Raw genomic sequence first — 23495 nt, 5'->3', positions numbered from 1 at the left:
TTCTGCAGCTCTTCATAAAAACATGCTGAGTGTAGAAATGTGGTGCATTTTTTATGTGAAATTGTAAGCAAACATGCTTGGATTCCACTTTTTCCTTTCACCTAATAGAATCTCTGAAAAAAGTTAGTGTGTGTCTGAGGGTACTTACTCCAGAACAGACATGGAGCGAAAGCAGGACAGCGACTTGGCAAGGTTTTGCATGGTAGATTTACTCCACTTCTGATTCAACAATCTAAAATTCAAAACACTCAAAATTACATGCAAATAAAAAACAAATACTGCTTTTGGAGCAGTAGTGCCATTGCATTTTACTTGTACCTGTTGTTGTTCTGTTTTTCCTTATCACATAAGTAGCTATGATTGAGAATCTAATTTATTAAGACACGTCTGTGCTTCAAGTTTTTCATCAACTAATGAAATAATGCCAACGATCTTACTGCACAAAAAGACAGTTAAAAATCAACATATATGCACTTGTCTTTTTTTTAAATCTGCTCACATTTGTCCTGTTGAAATAGATCCAAGTAAACTATGAAGCTCTGTGGCAGTGGACACATTTATCAACCTCAGCATGTAAAGCAATGCAAGGTTTTTTAATCTATTGATCAAACAATCAAGAGGATCCAAATTTCTCAAGGTTTTAAATTAAATGATGCATAAAGTCTTCTTCATTGGAAGCAAACAGAAAGCATTCACCCAGCTGGTCTCACTTTGCAAATGCAAAAGCTGCAGAGCTCTAAACAAACAGGGACTGTTGTTTTAGACTGTTTATCAATCCTACATAATTTAAATCCCCTCCTAATTCTATTCATCTATTTTGCAGATGTTTAATTTCTGTACATAATATTGATATCTGAACAACAACAAAAAAAACATTTTAGGAGTTAAACCTATGGCAAAGCCAACAGGGTTTGTAAAGTCAAATCATACCTCACTGTTGGCTCTGACTTAATTTTATGGCTGCAAAAAAGGAATATAAAAAAGGTTAGACATTTTTTAAATTATTATTATTATTTTCTGATCAAAAATCTCACCTGTTTGAATCAGATTTTTGTGAAAAAGTTACTGTTAACTCTTTTACCCCACTGCAAGGAAGGAGAGAAAAAAAACATTAACGAAAGACTAAATCTGTTCCCTTGACTAAATGTTTTGTGCAGAGGCTTAAAAAAACCCAGTGGGAAATATTAAGTGACAGTCAATATGAAATTTCTGTAATTTTATAAATTAGAATGCAAATACACTGCTTGATCAGAAAATGAAACACAAAAGCAATGCCTCCCTAAGTTAACCAACACTGAGCGTCTGTGTGTTTTCTTACTCTGCATCAACCTGAGGGATGTTCAAACAAGTAGACACACGTTCAACAAGACACTCTGCTGCTTTCAAGGAAGTGTTATTTCGTCCCAGCCTGCACAAAAATAAAAAATAAAAACAACTGTAGTCGACCACTTTAATGTTCAAATAAAGTTTAAGAGCAACGTACTTTACAGAGACCAGGTTTTGTAGTTTGGCAAGAATGTCAGCAATGTGTCTGATTCCTTCATTTTGCAGATTATTGTCACTAAAACTACGGAAAAAATCAGAAAAAAAAACATGTTTCATATTTTTTGCATCACTTTAGGATCTTCTCATTATCTGTCATCCATGTTTATCTTTAAAAAAAATGAGCTTACTTGAGTTCAGTGATGCTGGGACAGCTCTGCAAACCAGAGGCCAAACTCGCAGCCCCTGCAGCAGTCAGACTGGCACCACAGAACCTTTCAAAGAAACAGATGAAAACTTATGAGGGGAAGATTTTGTTTACCTTGTTCAGTACAATTCGAAGTGAAAACTGGACCCTACTCTAGTTTTCTTAGCGCTGTGAATCGAGGTAGAACGGAGGACAGCTTCTCTGCAAACTTATCGCCATACTTGCGGCTGCGAAAACTGCAATTAAAAGCATAAATGTAAACATTTCACAAGCATCACATGAAAATACATACTAAACACTGTGATAGTGTACATGAGTAGATATAGACAAAAATAATTTAATGTGATTATTTTTTTGATTATTCTTGGAAATGTTATATTCAAACTATCACAATATAAAGAATAAATACACTCCTCTTCAAACCCCAAAGCTTTATAGATCCTTGATGCCTTAAACTTTTTTAAGTGCTGCTGTTAAGTGCTACTATTTTTAATTAAAATGTTTACTGTGGCACTTAAAATAATAAAAAAATAAAAAAATCAGGGTATTTAAAATTGACTCTTCACAGCATGTTCAAGCTGGTACTAAAGAAAGTACTAGGACGAACATGCTGCTCTTTATTCATAGGAAAAACTTGCTGTAAATAATTTCCAACCATAGGCCTGATGCTTTTAGCAATAATTGGGGCTAATTTTGAAGGTACAGTGAGAAATAGATATGAGTCTAGCATTCCTACTACATTCAAGCTTGGAGGAAACACTTAATTTTTTCTTTTGGTTTGTGGTTTAAACAAACCTGCAGGACTTTATGAACTGCCTGCTCTGCTGCAATATAATGAAGCCATTTGAAAGCTCTTATACCATATTATACCGACCTCACAGATTAGGCTCGGTGAAATGTTGCAGGTTTTATTGTTTTACAGCAAATAAAAAAAAAATCGTTATGAGGATCAGAGCAAGCAGTAAGAACAATTATAGCTATATGTTTTCATCTGGATCAAGCCAGAATTACTGTATAGGGCCTGTTCTGCAAAGTAAATAGAATCTCATTTGACTAGTCTAATAGAAAGTAAGAAAAAGAGGAAAATCTTCTAAGAATCATAAAAGATGAAGTAGTTGTTTCCTCAGTAAACCAACTCCTCTTTAGTCTGCAGTCTATAATAAAGTACAGATTATAAACGTAGAAGTGGGTTGGCCTGTCTGGTAAAGTGGTGAACTTGCTTAGATATTGTCTGGCAGACAAAGACTACTTTGTTTTATCTTTGTGAATCATTAATAAAAGAAAAAATAAAGATACATGCAGAGCAGTTTTATTCGGCCTTTTTCTTTAATTCTTTCAATTCCCTTGACCCAAATTAAACAAATCTTACAATATTCCTTTAAACACTCATTATTATAACATGGACTGTTTTTATTTTCAGTCAAAAATCATAACCTTCATAGGGCTCTACAATTCATTATTACTATTTTTTGTTCTACTGAAAATTCTGATTACTGATTACTTTACATTTTTCCCTCAGTCCATTTGACTTATTTCTTAACTATGTTTTCTGACATTTTTTTGGGACCAAACTGTTTTTTTTTCTTTCCTTTATTGACTCACTCCTGTCAAATTTAAAATGTTGATGGTATAAGGCACCAAATGTTTTCCGGTTCCTGATGAATTTCCATTTCCATTTCCAAATAGAGGCATTAATATTTTGAATGGACACATTTTTTTTTTTGCCAAGCAAGTCTGACCATCTTTGATGTGGTTAAAAATAAGAGGTAATATATGTGCTAAATAGAGATGGATCGATCCCATACCTGGATCAGATATTGTGGTTTTAAAGTGGATTTTGATCCAATTCAGTGCACTGTACATGGAACTGTTATTGCATTCCTTTCTTTTTGCACATTTATATCTGTGTTAATATGTTACCTTTTTTAAACAATGTCTATGTCACGGCTAAAACCTTCACTCTCACATGGCAAGATATATGGTTTGTTCATTCAACAGCTTAATCAGGAGTGAAATTGGATTGGATCTGAAACAACTGGATCAGTGCTAAAATAATATATAATTTACAACACAATTACTGATTTATGGTGCTATCATATAACAATAAGCGGTCCTTTGTTTTGTAGAAGATTTAGAATCAGAATTCTGATTTTGATTTCTGATGTATTTGTGCACCCACCTGAGGAAATGAAGGTACTGACACTGGGATAAAGCATCTAAACACTCCAGCTCCATCGAGCAGGCGCCAAAGTCCAAACCAACACCGGTGTTGTTAACTGAATTGACCACAAATGCCAGCGCATCAATATCACTGGGTAAGAGCCAGAAGTTCCTCAGCTCCAGGGTGGGTCGCACACTCACAACCTGCTGCGCTAGTTGTTGGTTCTGGCTCTCCTGAACACAGTGGCAGAGCTGCAAAATCTGCCATAACACAAGAACAGATGTTCAGGATAAAGAAAGAAAATGAGAATGTAATAAATTGTGTTTAAATTTTTCCAAATAACCTTTGGTCCAGTCAGAGCGGCGCTGTGACACAAAGCTTTCAGTAGTTTCAGAACGAGGGCTTGGCGTTTTTGGACCCAATTTTGGGCTCCTTTTACACCAGCTGCCTTGGCAACAAGAACCAGAGCTGGAGTGCAGTCTGACGAAGCCAGACCACAGACGTACAGGTAGAGGGAATCAGTAAATACTGTCTTCTGGTCAGACTTAGTCGTCCAACGAGTTTTCAGGCTGAATCTGAAGGAGAAAACAGAGAAGGTAGAGAACACTTTTTTAAATTTTTCATTGTATTTGAGGTTCACATCAAAATATTATTATACAAAGAAATATGTTTAAGCTTCTGCAGTCTAAAGAATGATAAACTGTTCTCAGGCTTAGCTAGTGGTGCAGTGGTAGGCCCATGTTCAGAGGTTTCCATGCTGACCTTTGCTGCATGTAATTCCCACTTCTCTATACCAATATTCTGTCAAACAACTTTCAAAATAAAGCCCATAAGAATGGTAAAAATAAAATGATCATAATAAGTGCTTAACAAGTAAAATTGGATTGAATTGTATTGGCAAATAGAAAAACTGCTCTTATTTAAGCCTTATAGATTAAAGGTATAGTGCAGGATGTTCTTTTTCTGGGTGGATCATCAAAATAAGTGGTCCTCCTAATTGTCAGTCATTCTGGTAATATAATAATGTTTATGTAAGGCAGTCCTACGTGCTTGTCCCCATTTTCCCCGTTTAATAGGCGTTCCCTCTTGGAAGCGGGTACAGGGTTGTACATGAGCATTATTATTTTAAAGTGGTGAGGGCGGATATTTTAGGTATAGTGAGGATTCCCAAACATCCTCCAATATACCTTTAACGTCTAGGCAAAGAAACCCATTTAAAGGGAGATTGTTTGTAACCTTATAAAAAACTGAATATTTTACAAGTTTTTATATTCTTTATTCAGTTCAATGCAACCTATAATTTATTAATGAAGAGTCCTGTAGTGTTCTTTGGCATTTGATGGGGCATGCCAGTAGCTGCAGAAGTGTGGAAAATGCCTGAAAGGCACAAGCAGAAAACAAAGCGGATAGACAGAAACAGAAAATCACTGAACATCAAACGGAAAAATCCAAGAACTTCAACGAATTGGTTTCCTGATACTTTTACCCGACTTTGAAAAGAGCAGGTTTTCTCACAGTATTTAATAGGAGGAATTTTCCACTTAAATGTTTACACTTGAAAATAGAGTATCTTTCTCATTTCTTTCTTCTACTGGCACTCCCCAAGACTGTTTCCTCTCATCTATTTGTTTCATACACTAATGGTTGGCAGAGTCATCATAATGGAAGCCACATTATTTGGTATATTGTTTGGTAAGGAAAGCGCAGCAGCATATGCAAATTTTTAGGAGCCGCCTGGAAATTATACTCAAGATTTGCTTTGAAATTACTGGCATATCTCTTAATGACCCAAGTGATCGTTACAACTTACTTAAAGAAGACTAGGATAATTTTCACCAATCCTAGCCATACTCTGTGGGAAGAATTTTCTCTTTTAACAGGACAGACAAGATGAACAGAGAGAAACGATCCCTACTATTAGTAGCCTGTTCAATTCCACATCCACAGACCTGTCCCTTAGTTTCTATTCTTAGGTATTTTTGGGTTTTTTGTGTGTGTGTGTGTGTGTGGTTGTTCTCATATCTGTCTGCACAACAAATTGCCCATCCTGGAAAGCAAATTTTACTTGACTTCATGGCAGAAGTGTTAAGATAATGGGTATACCTAATAAAGGGCGCATGTAGTTTTTAAATCTGTAGAGCTGTTGAAAAAAAAATTCTGGAAAAAAAAAAGATTTGATTTTAAGCAGAACTGTTTAGCTAGCAGCTTTGCTGCATTGGGGGTGTTGGACCTAAATGAGGTACGAATGATGTGCTTAAAAGAAAATGCATATTTTTATGTATAAATCATCAGTCAAAAACCATCCGATTTATAAAGACCAATACTAATTCCAATAAAAATTTAGTCAAAAATTAAAATCACTATGTCGTCCATTAATTACAGCAAAATAACGGCAAAGCTAAGCCATGCTACAAAACGTCATTAATATGAAGATAATAAAACAAATTTTAAAAAGTATCAATAAAAATGCTTCTCAGTTTTAGTGGAACAAAGATCAGAGCATGTCTAACATAAAACACTGGAATCAGCTTGCAAAATGTCACCACCTTCTTTTCATGCAGCAGTGATTTCTCATTAAATTTTAGGGATGCTAAGGTTACCTTGTAAATTTCATAAAATTATTGGTAAAATATGCACTGTCAAACTTCAGGAATTTAATCATGAAATATGAGCTAAAATGTGCCTGATTTCATGAGTATGTTGCACATTAATCAGCTGTTTATTCCGCTCTCAGATGCCATCTCCCCTCTGCTCTGGAGCAGCAGGAAGCTACCGGTCAGTCTCTATGATATATCCATTGTTACATAGGTTTGAGCCACTGTAGGGAAAATTGATCATTCAGTCAGAACAGTGATCTTATGCTGAACTCTTGCCGTGGTTTCTGGAGTTTATCATTTCATAGTGTTTCAGAACAGCTATTTTTACCCATAGTAGTGATGCGTTTGATGTGTATCAACAATTATTAATGCAATGCAGGATATTTGGATTTAATTAACACCATTAAGCCTCTCCTGTTTCATACAGCAGCAGCTGCAACTATCTTCATGGTCACGTTTTGTTTTGTGCATGTGCTTCCTTACCTCTTCTTCAAGTCTGCATCACTAACATCACTGCTGGTCATGATCCTGAGCGCAGCCAGAAACTCCTGCACCGTGAGATGAATGAAGCAGTAAGCGCTGGCGAGAAATCCACCATGCGATCTGAACTCCACCTGCCAGGAGGACGCCACCATTTAATTTATAATCACAAACCTGAGGATTTATAGGATTTATACTGTTTAAACTTAACAAGCGAATTAGATGTTTCCCCCAACTGTACATGTTTAAAATTATTTCCTTTATTGGTCATTCATTTGCACTAACAAGGCTTCTACGGTACTTCAGCTAACTAGTTTTAACCACTAACCAGAAAAAGCAGAATTGGAGGCCAAATGAAAAAGGAAAGTTAAATGATGAAACTAACAACAAACAAGTCTTTAAAACATGAAATAGAATAGGACAGTTTTATTGGTCTCTGTAATAAACTAGACTTATTGACACTTTAGTGAATTGGTAGTTTGAGAAGTAATTTCTCTTGTGCTCCTAGGCCAGCAGGGCCCCAGGCAGTATTAAATTAAGCTAATATTTTGGTTGAGGATGAGGTTTTTATGCTTTACTCTCTCGGAAAATCAGAATATCTTATTATCTAAAAAGAATTACTTTGATTTGACACAACTGATATTTTCAGAGTGACTGGATACATTAGTGACATTTACTTAAGAGACTTCTTAAAGAACATATTTGTACTTCTATGAGCATTTTACTGCATCATAATAGTACTTCTACTAGTTAGACCATTAGGCTAATTTAGCAAGCTGCATTTGCTGTACTGAATTACAAACTTAGACTAGGACAACTTTACTGTTTCGTTTTGTACAGCTTTCAGACAGTAAACGAGAAGCAGCTTAGCAGTGAAATTAACATTTCCATTTCATAAGGTGCAGAAATGATCGAATGTAAAAAGTGTGGGAGGAAAAACATGGTGCAAAACGCATTGATATGGAAGCTCAGAACAGTGTAAAACCAAATATATATGGTGCAAACATGCAGTAGAAAAACAATTTTGAGTTGAGTTCTATTTGGTTTGATGTTATCAGTGTTATGCAGAGAAAACAAACAGCTTTTAACAAAAAATGAATCAGACTTATTTGCAAACAAAGGTTCAAGAGTCTAACGGGAGATTTCATATGGTCATCTAAGCTAATTGAGGTCCAAGACATAGCTGCTGAGTGCACAAACAAATCAGTGAACACAATCTACGTTGCGGCTAACGTCAAGATCAGATATAGCCTTCCAATAATGGCCAGATATTTCACCCTACCTCCAGATCAAAAGTCATCACTGTGATTTTTTTGAAAAAATGCTGTTATTAAATCATCCAGGGCTTACTGAACTTTACAGCAGAACCAAAAAAACATTTCTGTATTAAATAATAGTTTTTATCAGTCTAATGTAAGATTACTGAATTGGAGTTTTACTCCAAATTTGCTAAGAATTAATAAAAAATCAAAATGCATCTGTACCATGGCCCTCACGTTTTTGCCAAATGCACAAACATATTGACAACATTCAGTAAATGTGTAGCCATCTCTGACCTGTGAGAAGAGTTCGGTCTTGATGGATAAATCCAAAATATGACGTGGAACGTCTTCTTCCAAAAAGACAATCCTGCTCTCCTCCACACCTCGCCATGCCAGCTGGCTTAGCTCACACAGTTCAGCTGAATACAGACTCCATACAAACCATACCAACAATGTTACACACCTGTTTTGTTTTGGTGACTGTGTAGCTGTTTTTCCAATTCTTACCTGTGAGGAATTCCTGGGGTCTCTGCACCGTCTCTTTGTGCTCTTTGCTGAGGGTACCGACTGAGAAACGCACCAACAGCAGCGAGGTAGATCTGAGTCTGGGTTGCAGGGATTAGCGCTAAAGTGCATGATAACCCTGGGCTTATTTTTTTATCATGCATAAATGTCGGTTCACCCTTAAGAGTTTGTTTGCTTTGTTGTGCTCTTTGTAAGTTGCCCTCTCCACCAGCCATTGGTTCCCATTTTTCTTGATCCTGATTCTTGGCTTCTGCTCCTTTTTCTTTCAGTATCTGCCTCCCTTCTTCATCTCGGCATTGTCGCAGTAGGTTTTGCAGAAAGACGCAACAGATGTAGCAGAGGGCAGCGAGGGAGGACATGGCAAGGAGGTGTCGATTAGAGAAAAGTATGCCTGCTGCATCAGGTCCAAGATTTCCTTCTAATTAAAGAGTTGAGACAAAAAGCAGGTTAAGTAGAGGAGGGGGTCTTCCATACTAAAACCTATTTGGGCCAATTCAACAGTGAACCTTCTTAGAATATAAAACTGATTTAAACCATTGTGTGTAAAAGGTGTTTCTGGTTGAATGTTCGAAAAGATAAGGACTACAGAGGCACCATTCTATCAACAAGGGATCTGAATTTTCTGTTTTTTCTCTTGATTTACTTTGATTTATCCCTTAAATGCAATAAAACAAAAAACTCATCAGCATAAAGGGTTTAGTTAAAATCAGGTTAAAGCTACCAGCATATGCTTGATTCAATTGAATCGTGTCAGTTCTTAGCTGTTGCTCGGCAACTCAAATCTTCAGCTTCCTTACCAGAATGTTTATGACTTTGGTCTAAAACCAAACTCAGCCACTCTATGATCTTCCATTTCCAAATCCACTGTTGTAATTTGACTTATTGTTTTAGTGGAAAACTCAATCATGGGCAATCATCAGTGTTCTGATCCAAGGATTTACAGTAAATTACCTCTAGTGAACCTATATTGTATCTGCAACAACAAAAAGTCTCAAAGTTTACATTTTCAACTTGTGTGTGTAAATGTGTTATTTGGGTCATACCAAAAAGTTTCTGATAACCACAAAACGGGCTTAAACTGGAGGCAACCAGGTATTTAAACACCTATCCAAGAGTCTTTGTTGATTCTGTCGGCTCGCATTAGAGCAATCTGTAGTTTCCTATAAATAAGAGCTGAGATGCTCGATTTTGATCTCACAACACTTCCTCCTAAGCTTTCTGTGAACCATCTAGATGTCCAATGGGAGGCCTGTGTGTTACCGATAGAGTTCCTGGTGACTGTAGTCCTGGGTTCAAACCGTTAATAATCTCCCGTGTACTGTAGCTTTGGGCTGGTCAATTAGCTTTCTAATCCTTCTTAGCCTATAAACCGAAGCCTGGGATGAACCTTCAGGTTGAGGGCAACTGAAGCTTATTTTATTTTCTCTTGTTTTCTAGGAGCATTCACCTTCTCACCAAGCTATCAGCTGATGTCCCTGAATCTGTTCAAGCCTCGAATGAATGAACTGTCTTGAAAAGCCCATTCTTTCTGCGGATAGAAGTGTTCTATATGGTTATCTGTAAAAGATAAACTGATTGATCTGCTCTAATGCTTATTTCCCCCCATTGACTTGCAAACAATTTTGATAAAATGCTTTTTTTATTTCATAATTTGTCTGTATTTCTTTAAAACTACCATGAAATTCAGAGCCTTTTTGATAGAAAAAACAAAAAATGTGCTGTAGTCTAAATACTTAAAGTGGCCAAGTGATGGTTAAAGAAAAGGCAAATGCTTCCCTCCAAGAAAAGACCATTCTTGATCACTACATTGCTGTAGTGTTTCCTTGCAACTGAATTTTATGTTGTAGAAGAGCATACAATGCCACCACATTTGCATTAGAATGAAAAAATGAATGCTTACCCTTTAGATCAAAGAAGCTTTTGATATACTCCTTGATCTCCTGGTGGTCCCATGGCAGCAGCTGCCCCACTTTGTCCGGCAGACCGTCCAAATCGATCACATCTCGTAGACGACATGTGACCAGCACGCTGCTTCCTGCCAGAAGTCGACGGTTCAACAAGCCCGAGATGAGCTCTGCGACATGCAGAGGTTTTTCTGAGTCCAGCGGCTCATTTTGAACTTTCTGTTTCTTCAGTTTTTTCTGAAACTCATCGTAGCCATCCAGAACCCAGCAGCTCTGCTCTGGGTTGGAAATGAGGTAGTCCACAATGGCTTGCTGCTCCAAACAAAGATATGGTAAATAAAATATTACTTCTTAAATAATGTTTTCCGTCAATATTTGTTGAAAACTTAGTTTCTATTACTAACTCTAAAGCAGCTATTCTTTTTTCTCCTTTGCCTTAAAAACATAACTTTTTATCCTAAATACACTGAAATACTTAAACATCTGCTGTGTAACCTGCTATTTATCAATCTGCTCTAAAAATAGAAGCATTTTATGTTAAATGCTTGTAAATTAAAGCACCTTTGCGTCATTATCCCCGTTCATTGGGAGGTAGTGGTGAAACAGCAGCTCAGACAGAGAGAGAGGGGAGGACAGAAGGTTTAGCTGACGAAACTCCAGCAGGACAAAGAGGTGGGATGAAGGAATCGGGCCCTGGATGACAGGAAAATAGTGGAAATGTGACAACATCTCATGAGGGGAGAGTTTGCAGGAGAAACAAACATAAAAACAGCCGTGATTATGAAATAACACTGCAAACTCTTAATTTAACAACTAATTAACACTATTTAACATTAAGAATAGCAAAAAAAAACTGCTTTTATTGTATGTATTGGTTAAAGTAGTCAAAGCTGAAAAAATATAAATATAAAAGCTGTTTTTGCATCAGAATCCAGGAAACTCTGATCAATGTATTTGGCCCTAAAGACCTTAAGAAAAAAAAACATTTTACTCTGGATGTCATTACTATAGCGTTCAATGCTAAAGCAATTAGTATTTGATTCTTCTTGAATCTGGATCTATCTTTTAACTTTCAACTCTGATAAAAATATCCCTTTTCTACACATTACTGTTTATATAAAGCCAGTTGTGTCTTATCTAAAGATGTTGCCATTTGTTTGCTATCTTGCTGCTCTCTTATGTAAAGAAAATAGTTTAGGTGCTAAAATATGAAACCCCAAAGCGTAGCATTAGTCTAACTAATATTATTAATAGTGGGTCATTTGAGTATTTTAGACTCATATCAACCCTTTAGTGATGTTGCAGATTATAAAAAGTGTTTAATGGCTTTAAAATTGTGGCAGAATCTTTTGACGTATAAAAACTGCATCACAGCAGTCATCAGATTAAATATACTATGGTGTCAAATGAATAATAAAACAAGGCCCCATTATTATTCACCTACATAATAGTGATTTTCTGAGTTTTTGATTGGCGCCGCCTCGGGGTGGCAGCCTGTAGCCGCAGCTCCTGCCGTGCGTTTTTAACTTTTATTTATTTGTTAGTGTGTTTCTTTCCTCGTTTTTCTATTTATTGCAAGTCCGTACATAAACGTTGGAACAGTGGCTGGATTAAGTTTTGCGACTCTTTTCCGCGTTCTTCTGTTACTTTTTTTACTTTTTGTAACTGAGAGCGTTGCCAGCAGTAGCGGGGGCATTGTTTACACGCGTGATCAGCTGATTGCTCCGTGTAAGCCCACGCTGCTGCCCGGAGACAGGCCTGTGGTCCCGGAGGAGTTACGGAGGAGACGCCGGGGTTGCAGAGCTGGAACCAAGCGGAGGGGGAAAAGGAGAAGACATAGGCCAGCGGTCCCAGCGATAATAATGGGAAATGTGAGGTCTTTGGCGAACAAGACGGACGAGCTCTCAGCGCTGGTGAGGACTCAACGGGAATACCGCGAGTGTAGCTTATTTTGCTTCAGTGAGACTTGGCTACAGTCCAACATCCCGGACAGCAGTGTGGAGGTCACCGGTTACAGTTTGGTACGTGGAGACAGAGACTGTTCTAAAAGTGGGAAGAAGAAAGGCGGCGGGCTTGTACTTTATGTGAGTGAGAGGTGGTGCAACCCTGGACATGTCAGAGTGAAGGAACGTCTCTGTACCCCGGACATTGAACTGCTGGCTGTGGGATTGCGCCCGTATTATTTACCGAGGGAGTTTACATCTACCATTGTTATTGCTGTCTACATCCCCCCATCAGCTGATGCAGCGGTGGCCTGTGACGTCATCAGCTCCGCCGCTGCTAAACTGCAGACTGATCATCCAGATGCGTTTATGGTTATTACTGGTGATTTCAATCATGCCTCACTGAACAATACTCTCAATAACTTTCATCAGTATGTTGACTGCCCCACCAGAGACAATAAAACACTGGATTTATTATACACCAATGCCATGGACGCATATGAAGCCGCAGCCCTCCCTCCCCTCGGCAGGTCAGACCACAACCTGGTCTTGATGACCCCGAAGTATGTCCCACTTGTGAAAAGGCAGCCGGTGCACACAAGGGTGGTGAGGAGGTGGACACCAGAGGCTCCTGAGGCACTGCAGGACTGCTTCGAGTCCACAGACTGGGACGTGTTATGTGAGCCACATGGGGAGGACATCGATGGGATGACCAACTGCGTTACGGATTACATCAGATTCTGCGAGGACACCACCATTCCAGCCAGGACCGTCCAGTGCTTCCCTAACAACAAGCCCTGGATTACCAGTGACCTGAAGGAACTTCTGAACAAAAAGAAGAAGGCTTTCAGGTCTGGAGACAGAGAGGAGCTGAGGAGAGTGCAGCACGAACTCAGGGACATGCTGAGGATGTGCAAGGACAATTATAGGAGGAAGCTGGAGGCCAAACTCCAGCAAAACAGTGTGAGGGACGTGTGGGCTGGAATGAAGTACATCACGGGGATGAAGGGGAAGGACAGGCAGACACCTGGGAGCCTGGATAGAGCGAACCAGTTCAACCAGTTTTTTAACAGGTTTAGCTCACCTCCTGCCACCCCTCTGACACCTCCAACCCCCCACACACTCACACTGTCCCAAATGGCTCAACCCTCCCCCCAGCCTTCTCCTGTACAGCACCTCTCCACCACCAACCCCCCCCCCCCCCCACCCCCCCCTCTGCACAAACCCCCGTGTGACTACAGGCCAGGTTAAGGCCCCGTCCACACGAAGACGAACCCTGGCCTAAACGCACAAATTTTTCACCAAACCAGCCTCTCATCCACACGAAGCCGGCGTTTCGGGGGTCTGTAAACGATCTTTTTTTTATTCACCCTTCAGAGTGGGAAGATTCTGAAACGCCGTTTTCGCGTTTCCATCTTTACGCACTAACCGCATATTTTTTTTTACACGCATGCGTCATAGCGTCGCCTCTAAACACGCATGCGCGACACATCACAACAACAATGGCGCCGTTGCTGCTAATGCTACTCACCCTGCTGTCGGGCTTACAACAGAATCTTCTTCTTCTGGAATATCTCCAGGAAGAACAGAGCAATATCCACGACATAGTTCAGCACCTGAATTTGACTTAACCAAGAAAATGGACCCGCAGGGCAACCATGTATAAATATTAGTGCGCATGCCCAACATTTCGTCGCTTATTTTTGCTTTGGCACCACAGCGCCACTTACAGGCCTGGCATACATTTTGCAGCGTTTTCATGCATTCGTGTGGACGCTCACATATATTTTACGTCTCCGTCTTTACGGCAAACGTTTTGGAAAATATCAGCGTTTCGTGTTCGTTTTGACTTCGTGTGGACGGGGCCTAAGAGGCAGCTGGAAAGACTACATCAGCGCAAGGCTGCAGGCCCTGATGGCATCACACCCAGGATCCTGAAGACCTGCGCCAGCCAGCTGTCTCCTGTACTGGGACATCTCTACAACCTCAGCCTGAGTCAGGAGAAAGTCCCGTTGCTGTGGAAGACGTCGTGCTTGGTTCCTGTCCCCAAGAAGCCGAGGCCATCCGACCCAGCAGACTACAGACCGGTCGCCCTCACATCACATGTGATGAAGGTCCTGGAGAGACTGGTCTTAGCCCAGCTGAGGCCACAGGTGAGGACGTTTCTGGACCCTTTGCAGTTTGCCTACCAGTCCCACTTAGGAGTTGACGATGCTGTCATTTACTTGCTGCAACGAGCCCATTTGCATCTGGATGGTGGAGGAGGCACTGTGAGGATCACTTTCTTTGATTTCTCCAGTGCTTTCAACACCATTCAGCCTCTGCTGCTGGGTGAGAAGCTGCAGGTGATGGGTGTCGACGACACAAGGATCTCCTGGATTACTGACTACTTGACAGGCAGGCCACAGTTTGTCCGTCTGGGCAGTGTCCTGTCTGATGTGGTGCTCAGTGATACAGGAGCTCCACAGGGAACTGTGCTCTCTCCCTTCCTCTTCACCGTATACACCACTGACTTTCAGTACAATTCTGAGTCATGTCACCTGCAGAAGTTTTCTGATGACTCAGCTGTGGTAGGGTGTATAAGAGAGGGAGAGGAGGGGGAGTACAGGACACTGGTGGACAACTTTGTGGAGTGGTCCGAACAGAACCAACTGAGGCTGAATGTCAACAAGACCAGAGAGATGGTGATTGACTTCAGGAGAGAGAAGAGGTCTTCACAGCCACTACGGATTAGGGGGGAGGTGGTGGAGGTGGTGGAGGACTATAGATACTTGGGAGTGATGAGTGACAATAGACTGGACTGGAGGTCTAACTCTGAGGCTGTGTACAAGAAGGGGATGAGCAGACTCTATTTCTTGAGGAAGCTGAGATCCTTCAATGTGTGCAGCAAGATGTTGGAGATATTTTACCAGTCTGTTGTTACCAGCACCGTTTTCTTTGCTGCTGTGTGTTGGGGCAGCAGCATTAGAGCCAGCGACACCAACAGACTTGATAAAATCATCAGGAGGGCTGGCTCTGTACTTGGACTCAGGCTGGAGTCTTTTGAGACTGTGGTGGAGAGGAGAACGCTGAATAAACTCTTATCCATCATTGACAATGATCAGCACCCTCTCCACCACACAGTGGTCAGACAGCGGAGCACTTTTTCTCACAGGCTGCTCCAGCTCCGCTGTCGAAGGGACAGATACAGGAAATCTTTCCTACCATATGCCATCACATTGTACAATAAAAATTAAACTCTTGTTTCAGCATACAGTAACCAGCACTGTACTATACTGCACTCCATGTTTTTAATACTATTTATAATCTGTTCACTGCACCTTAGGACTGTTCACTGCACCCTTATAATGTAAATACGTGTGGATGTTATGTTATTTTTACTTTTCTTATCTCATTGTGTTGTGACTGTCACTATGTGTAAAGCTGCTGCTACACTGCAATTTCCCAGCTTGGGATAAATAAAGTACATCTATCTATCTATCTATCTATCTATCTATCTATCTATCTATCTATCTATCTATCTATCTGATTTAAGACTCCAATAAAAGAAAATGCACATCATTTGAGTTTTTTTTTTTAATGAGCACATCATTGACTCAGCCAGTACTTGCAAACTGGTTATTTTAGCATGCTTTTTTTCCCCTTACTTATACAGTGTCTTACCTATTTTGGTTCCTTCACTGCTAAGATGTAGATTAAAAATGAGAGTTTCTTTTAAGACATTGAACTGTAGAACATTTTTTTATACAGCTTTTGTAGTTGGGGGCTGTTTTTAAATTTTACAAACCTCAACCATCCTATTAAAAACATCTAAAACGGAAATCTTCAATGTTTGTCCTGCAACCTTTAGATGTGTCCTTTACTCTACACACCTGAATCAAATGACTAAGGAGTCTCACTAGCAGCAGTCAAGCTTTGCAGAGCGCTGGTAATTAACTAATGTCTTACAGTTGATAACTATTAATATCTATTAATGACCACAGCGTAAAACTATTAAGAATGAGAGATACAACAAAGTTACAACTACCTAAAATACCGTTGGAGGCAGCAATTAGTTTCACTTTTGTTTATGCTAAAACAGAAGTCGGAAGTATGTAAACAAATGAACTGTAGATTCGCGCTAATATGCAAATCAGTGTGACATCACTGAGAATAACATGACTTTTCTCAGGTACTTTCCACTGGTGAAAGTTTTGCAACTTTTTACAATGTATTTTGTTCTCTATTTAATTCCGCCTTCTGGCATTGGAATGATGGCTGGTTTCACAACCGCTCAACCTTTGACAAACTATGAACACAATGAACAAGTTTGTACTTTGAATTGTACAGATGATTTTTATTTGTCGTTCTTTATGTCTTCTAATGGGCACTGCTATTCTAGCAGCTCAACAAAAACATAATTTTAAACTAAAATCTGTCTTTTGATATGGATAGAAAGAGGAAAGCAACTTACTAATCCTTCAGCCCATTGCTGCCCAAGAGAGGACATCAGCGCAGTCTTTCCTGATCCAGGTTGACCACAAAGAACTGTCACTTTTCCTGCACATCCTTGCAGAAAGCTCTCAAGAGTGAGTCTGGACTCTGGACATCCGTAATCACAGTCAGGCTCTAATTTTGGTTAAAAAAAAAAGGTTTGCAGAGTTAGTTTCTTTTTCTTTTGGTGTTTTTAACACTTTTCTATCTTTATTACATAGTGAGTCATGTACACTTTTCAATTATTTTTCAGTGATGCGCTTAAAATAAATTTAGGCTACCGCTGCTGAATAAGAAAGGAAACAGGAAGCCACTCCTGACCTGGTGTTCTGCTGCCTCTTTCTGCAGAGCTGGGGGTCTGATCGGGTCTGTCCCTGGCTCTGTTTGCAGTTTTTATGCTGACCCAAACTTTGTCCGGCTGTGTATCCTTCACCAGACCCTCGGACATTCGCTTCCACCTCCTTTGCAGGAAACTTGCCACTTCAGTCTTGTACTGCTCCCAGTAATCTGCAGGCATTGGATAACCTTGTGGTGATCAAGACAGTTTTGATTCTCAAAAATTTTTATTTTTTTAAGATCTAGGATGAAACCAGTAATGCTCAGTAAAAATAACAGTGCAAAAAATCTTTAGTTGACTCCTATATAATAAGAATCTATGCAAAACATTTTGTTTCCCAGAGCAGTTTTCATTAGGTTGTAAGCAGTAGAGTAATCCAGGGTATACAGAAAGTAGCCTGACGTAGTCCGACTCAATTCTAGTCAGAATATGAGTCTGATACTGCTCCATAGAGCTGTGATTATGGGGCGTGTTTTGAACGAACCAGGAAAAAAAATGCCTCTGCACTCAATTGGATAGACCTACAACCAATAAGAGCAACGGAGTGCGTGACGTATGTTAAGCGATGCCTAGTTGTTGTCAACAAAAATCAAAGCGTACAGTTGCACGCCTAGAATAAGAAGATGAGACTTGATCGCGTTTCTCTGTTCCTCTTTTAAAATTAATTTGCTGTCGATATCTTCTAGAACAGACCTAATAGCAGAATCTACTCACCTCAACTATCCAGCGGCAGCCATTATTGTTGTCACCCAAGCGCGCTTTGGTCACATGGTTGATTACGTTACTGTTGATCATCTCTCCATCATCGTATAAAGCCCGCCCTGACAATTTGATTGGATCACCAGAGGGTGGGCGATCATACTCCCGCTACTATTGAGCAATGCCAGACCGAACTTCCCGACCTCAAACCTTGTGGGCGGGACTAAGTTCGGGATGGCACCCAGGCTAATACAGACACACTAACTGTTACAAATCAGCTGTTCAAAGAGACAGTTTATAAAAGGAACTACTGACTTGCTAAATTACAGAATAGGAGTCATCCATGTGGATGGAATAGTTCCTTCAAAATCCATATTTGTTTCTCCCTAGTCTCTGGGAAACCATTTAGTTATTTCATAATCCTTTATCCCTCAGATCAAATAGCAGAAATAATATATTATATATTATAAAATATTTTGGTAAACTACATAGAGAGGTCTTAGATGTCATTGTTTCTGGGCTGCATTAAAAAAAAAGGGCGAGTATACCCACTACTCCAGGGATCACTACACTATGGCTATAAGCACTAACTTTCAGAGATAACTTTCTTAAACTATTGGCTTTGTATTAATGCAGAAAAGTTGTTTTTTTTTTCTTTTTTCCAAAGGCTCATTCCAAAAGCTATTCTAAGGCCTAGTCTACATGAAGACAGAGACAGTGTATTTTTATAAACACCTCACAAAAAAGTGTGGGTTTTTTTGTTCTGTTTAAGTTTCTTGTTTTAGCTTTTAGTTACACTTTGATTAATGTTATTCTGTGATTTTTTGGTAATTGGTCTCTTTTCCATTTTGTGTCATTGGAGTAGTTTTCTAGTTATATTTAAGCAGTGTTGTTGTTTTTTTTAGCTACTCTCTGTTGCCCCCACGTTGTGCCAGTCACCTTTCCCCTAGCTTCCTTCTAGCTGCTTCTGTCCACACCTGCTCCCAATTAACTGATTACTCCACTCTTTGTTCTGTCTCCCATACTGTATATACTCCTCTGCAGTTCCTCAGTGCTGAATTCTTATATGTTTCGCCTGAGCTTCTGTAGTTTAACATTTCTGCGTTCCAAGCCTGTTATTTCTGGATGTATGTTTTTATACCATCCACCTATTCATTTAAAACTCCGCCTCCTCTACACTGCATTTGGGTCCACAACAACATTCACCAATCCTGACATTTGCATCCTCAAAAGTGTAAACAGCACCAATGAAAATGCTGCAGTACATATGCCAGGCCCTTTGGTGGTGCTGAGCATGCGCAAACAGCTTGTGACTCCCGATCTGTACTGGTAGCGCGATTAATTCCAATCGGCTCATTTGGGTGTGTGGAATATGGATATTCATCTAGGTTGCTATAAATAATGTAATTACTGTATGTGCTGAAGGTAATTAATTCTGCCCAATATGGAAACAAAAAGTGGATTTAAGACAGCATTGTCCAAGAGACAGTTGTGCAGCAACTCCATGTTTCACTACTACCGCCTTTTGTTGCTTTTTTTATTACCCATTGTTGAAGTATTTAGTAATAATCGGAATCTATGGTTTGCAACTAAATGTGAATGTAGGATATATTTTAAAATTATGCATGAATGTTTTACCAATCCGTGGGCGTTTGATGACTTGCTCCTCTGCAGGTGGCATTAAAGGCTGCCAATCTGTTACGCTTGAAGTACCATCTATCAGGTAAAAGAAAACATAAGACAGCACACTGCATGAAAATGCTTCAATACAAAATGACAAAGATGGTATAACAACAAGACTTCTGCAAGCATAAGGATAATTTGCTATTATTTAACTTAGCATTCACTAAAGAATTCCAAATAATCTTAAAATGTATGAAAGAACAGGTAGGGAAATTCTAGACAAAAAAAACAATATTAACTCTTAAACATCCTGAATATGTGCAGCTCTGACCAAAAAACCCTCTGCTTTCATTTTCATTTTTTCTTAGCTTAATTTATTTGGGTACAATATTATAAACTTTATCAAATAAACAAAGCTTCCTTAATAGCACTGCTTCCTAGGCAATTATTTACAAAGAAAGGTTGATTGTTGACTAATTTGTAGCTCAGAACTTAATTTAAAAGGTGCTGAGGTTTATTTTGCAGAGCATTATATAAAGAAAATAGGGATTTACATTTCATATTATGTAGAATTATCAAAGAATAATTACAAGCCATTAAATAATAAAGAGGACATGTTTTTCTATGCTGATCAAAAAAAAGCAGCCCAATTTTACTTTCATTTCAGTTGCTTTGGGAACTTTTAAACATTTAACTTTCTTTGCTTATGATTTTATTTCATTTGTTGTGTGTTTTTTTTTATGTTTCTATCTTTTTTTGTACCTGTGGCCATTACCAAAAAGCAAGCTGTCAAGAAACGGGTTTGAGAGAGGAGGGAAAAAGTCAGCTGCCTCTGGTCAAGAAAAGCAGTTTTTAACCAGAAAACGCTTAATCCCAGTTAAATTAACTGATTTAAAAAAAAAAAATGAATTACCTGTATTTGCCAAAGGTACTGTTTCTGTGGGTTGATTCTTTAAAGCATCAGCTGAACAAATACAAAGGGCAGAATGAATAAATATATTAGTGAATAAACATTATTTTAAAATATTGATAAAAATCATTCAAGCGGTTCTAAAGAACTTTTCGTTTTGGTCGATTTTACCTGGAAACAGATAAATATAATGTTTCACAATAAGTACACATACTGTATAGATCCCGGCAGGAAGGTGCTACATTGCCTGAATATCAGCCTTGCACAATTTACCATTTGTTGTTGTTAGCATCACAGGAACCAAATGATGGGACCATATAAGGGCATCTGCACATTGTGTAGGCGTTACCTTCCGTTCTGAATGGCTGCAAGAGATTCCGTCTGAAAGGGGTCAGATCAGCAGCCACATGGTGTAACTTTCTTTGAGCTAAGGCTACAGAACTGCCTGAATCAAAACCAGAGCTGACATTATTTCAGACGTTATGGCTCTTTCTCTGCAAAACCTTTGTTTGGGCCCACACCCAAAAAAAAATGCTCTATTTACTTATCTGCTAATGGGCACAGCTAACATGAAACAGCACAGGTGTGGCTACTGGTTAACTTCGTCGCCCAGAGCTCACCATCTCTGCTCTTGCTGGAAGTTCCTTTGAAGCCCTTAATATCAGAGTCACGGGACTCATGGTACCTGTAGCTCCTTATGTGATGATCATTTTGGCATTTTGAGGATAGACGTGGATGAGATGATACTAGCTACTGAATCCAAAGAGCGGCATCAGATGCCACGCGGTTCTGTAACGTTAAGTGCAGGACAGATATGACTATGCTGCAACCAAACCAAGCTCAATTCGGGTTCTGTTTGATGCATGAGGGCTGTGACAAGTGGCCTTCACTCACTGATGGGAAATGTTTGGTAACTTCCTGATAAGAAGCTGCTAGCAAATTAAAACCATAAAATGCTAAAAGAAGGAACATAAAGGATGATAATAAAAAACTGCCAAAATGACTCATCGGTAGTTAAATCCTAAAAGAACGCGAGACTTGCTCTCCTAAATGACATTAAGAGACACCCCCATACAGGGGAGCATGGTGAGGTTTTTTTATAATTTAAAAACTAGCATAGATGTGTTAAAGATCATCAGAATAAGAGGTCGGGAGACAATTTGAATTTTACAGAGCCCGATTTTTATGCCACACCCTGGTCAGCAATGAGCCAAAGGCAGCACTGCAGCATTTCTTTCAGCAAGTGGAGTTTAATGAGCAGATTCTTTTATGTAATTTGTTTTTGTTTCTTTAGGCAGAGAGCCGCGCTGAATAGGATGTTGTTCAGTCATCCAACAGATATTCAACCTAAAAACTCTCTCAGAGTAAGGTCATTAAAGGAAATCTATTAGGTAGGTTACTGATAAAGACATTTTATCCAAAAGTGATCATAGTAAAGCACTTTTTCACACTTACTGCTGGCATATCCAGCCACAGACATGAGCTTCGACTCCAGATGCATAGGGATGTCTTCACATAAAAGACAAACCCTCTGAAGGAAGTTGCAGCATTCTGCAGGGTTAGCATGTGTGAAGTACTCCAGCATGGCTTTAATGTGGTCTGGTGCTGTAGCAGAGCCGATGGTTGGTGCCTTGTTAAGCATAACGGCGTCACTAGGCATCGTTTGGCAGAGATGCATTATGACGGAGTCCGTCTGACAGCGAAGGATGCTGAGCAGTTCTGAGTATTCCTGAGCCAAGATGGAGTTCACATTTTCATCGGCAGGGTCCAGGTCCTCATCCATGATCAGACTCCATCAGCTGATGAACGCAAAAAAAAATCACAAAAAACTATCAATATTAATTTATATTGATTATAAGAATAATATGAGATTCACATTTTCCACTTGCCGTAATCAGGGATGTAACCATCAGAAAATAACAATCGAATGATTTTCAGTCAGTGAACGCAGCAAACATAAATGCTACATGTTTTGACAAACAATCACAATCTTTAATGTCAAAGTAATTAGTGTGAAGACATAACTCTGGTTCTTAAACTGGGGCAGTGATGGTGGAATAGTGGTGAGGATAGCTGCCTTCCTACCAGTTGACCTGGGTTCGTTTCCCAGCCCTTGCAAAGTCTCATAGGGGTGTGGCAACCTAGTGGTTAGAGCATTGCGCTTAGGTCTCAGAGGTTCTGAGTTCAAAACCCACGGACTGCTACTCTGGGTCCCTGAGTAACACCACACTGCTCCCCGGGCGCCGAACAATGGCAGCCCACATCTCCCTAAGGGGATGGGTTAAATGCAGAGAGGTCATTTTGTTGCTCTGTACTTGTGACACAATAAAATTGTATTCTATTCTAAAAGTAATTCTGCAGTGCAGCTCCCTCTCACACAGTGTGATGTCACCTCTGCTCCTCATCAACAGCGTGATCATGTTAAATGGATAAAAACAAGTCATGAAAATACATCAGGATCATGATATCATGGTTTTATGACAGAATTAAACCAAAGTTTACAACAGCTTCTCACTGCATTATTCCATCAGTAAAAATCTACCTCTGCATATATGATGTGGTGATTATTACAGATAAAAAACATGTATTTACTTTAACAACGTTGATATTTAAGATTTTTGGGCAAAACCTAAATATTGGGAAGAATTTTATACATTTTTACTCTTCTGACTAACACAGGGCCTATAATAAGATGTTAACTGCTTAGTTAGTTGGTAGTTTGGGTGCTTTTAGCCGGTTAGCTTAGTTAAGCGATAGACCCAGAGATTTCTCCAAAGCAATTTTGTTTAGAATACACCAAATATAGAGATGGGGCTTTATCAGGCTGTGGACGTTATGCATACAAAATTGTAAAAGAATGGTGGAAATTGCATGATCAAATAGATCTAATT

General features: G+C 39.3%; 1 protein-coding gene across 1 annotated transcript in view; it reads right to left on the bottom strand.

Annotated features, from left to right (window-relative positions):
- The window catches only part of nlrc5 (NLR family, CARD domain containing 5), a 55139-nt gene that overhangs the window by 29380 nt on the left and 2264 nt on the right, over positions 1–23495 (bottom strand). Inside the window, exons 2-19 of the mRNA XM_038290956.1 lie at positions 22054–22403; positions 19710–19787; positions 17357–17542; positions 17016–17170; positions 11181–11312; positions 10616–10931; positions 8698–9133; positions 8485–8620; positions 6932–7062; positions 4195–4426; positions 3870–4111; positions 1843–1926; positions 1674–1757; positions 1484–1567; positions 1319–1408; positions 1035–1085; positions 931–960; positions 149–232 (exon numbers count right to left, since the gene is read on the bottom strand). Of these exons, the coding sequence (XP_038146884.1) occupies positions 149–232; positions 931–960; positions 1035–1085; positions 1319–1408; positions 1484–1567; positions 1674–1757; positions 1843–1926; positions 3870–4111; positions 4195–4426; positions 6932–7062; positions 8485–8620; positions 8698–9133; positions 10616–10931; positions 11181–11312; positions 17016–17170; positions 17357–17542; positions 19710–19787; positions 22054–22387 (2885 nt within the window). The 5' untranslated portion in view covers positions 22388–22403. The remainder of the gene's footprint in view (positions 1–148; positions 233–930; positions 961–1034; positions 1086–1318; positions 1409–1483; positions 1568–1673; positions 1758–1842; positions 1927–3869; positions 4112–4194; positions 4427–6931; positions 7063–8484; positions 8621–8697; positions 9134–10615; positions 10932–11180; positions 11313–17015; positions 17171–17356; positions 17543–19709; positions 19788–22053; positions 22404–23495) is intronic.

This window comes from Cyprinodon tularosa, unplaced genomic scaffold (genome assembly GCF_016077235.1).
Source record: "Cyprinodon tularosa strain WSP-4 unplaced genomic scaffold, ASM1607723v1 ctg290, whole genome shotgun sequence".
In the NCBI taxonomy this organism is placed as follows: domain Eukaryota; kingdom Metazoa; phylum Chordata; class Actinopteri; order Cyprinodontiformes; family Cyprinodontidae; genus Cyprinodon; species Cyprinodon tularosa.
Note: the sequence above shows the minus strand (reverse complement) of the source record. Positions and strands in the feature narration are given on the sequence as shown.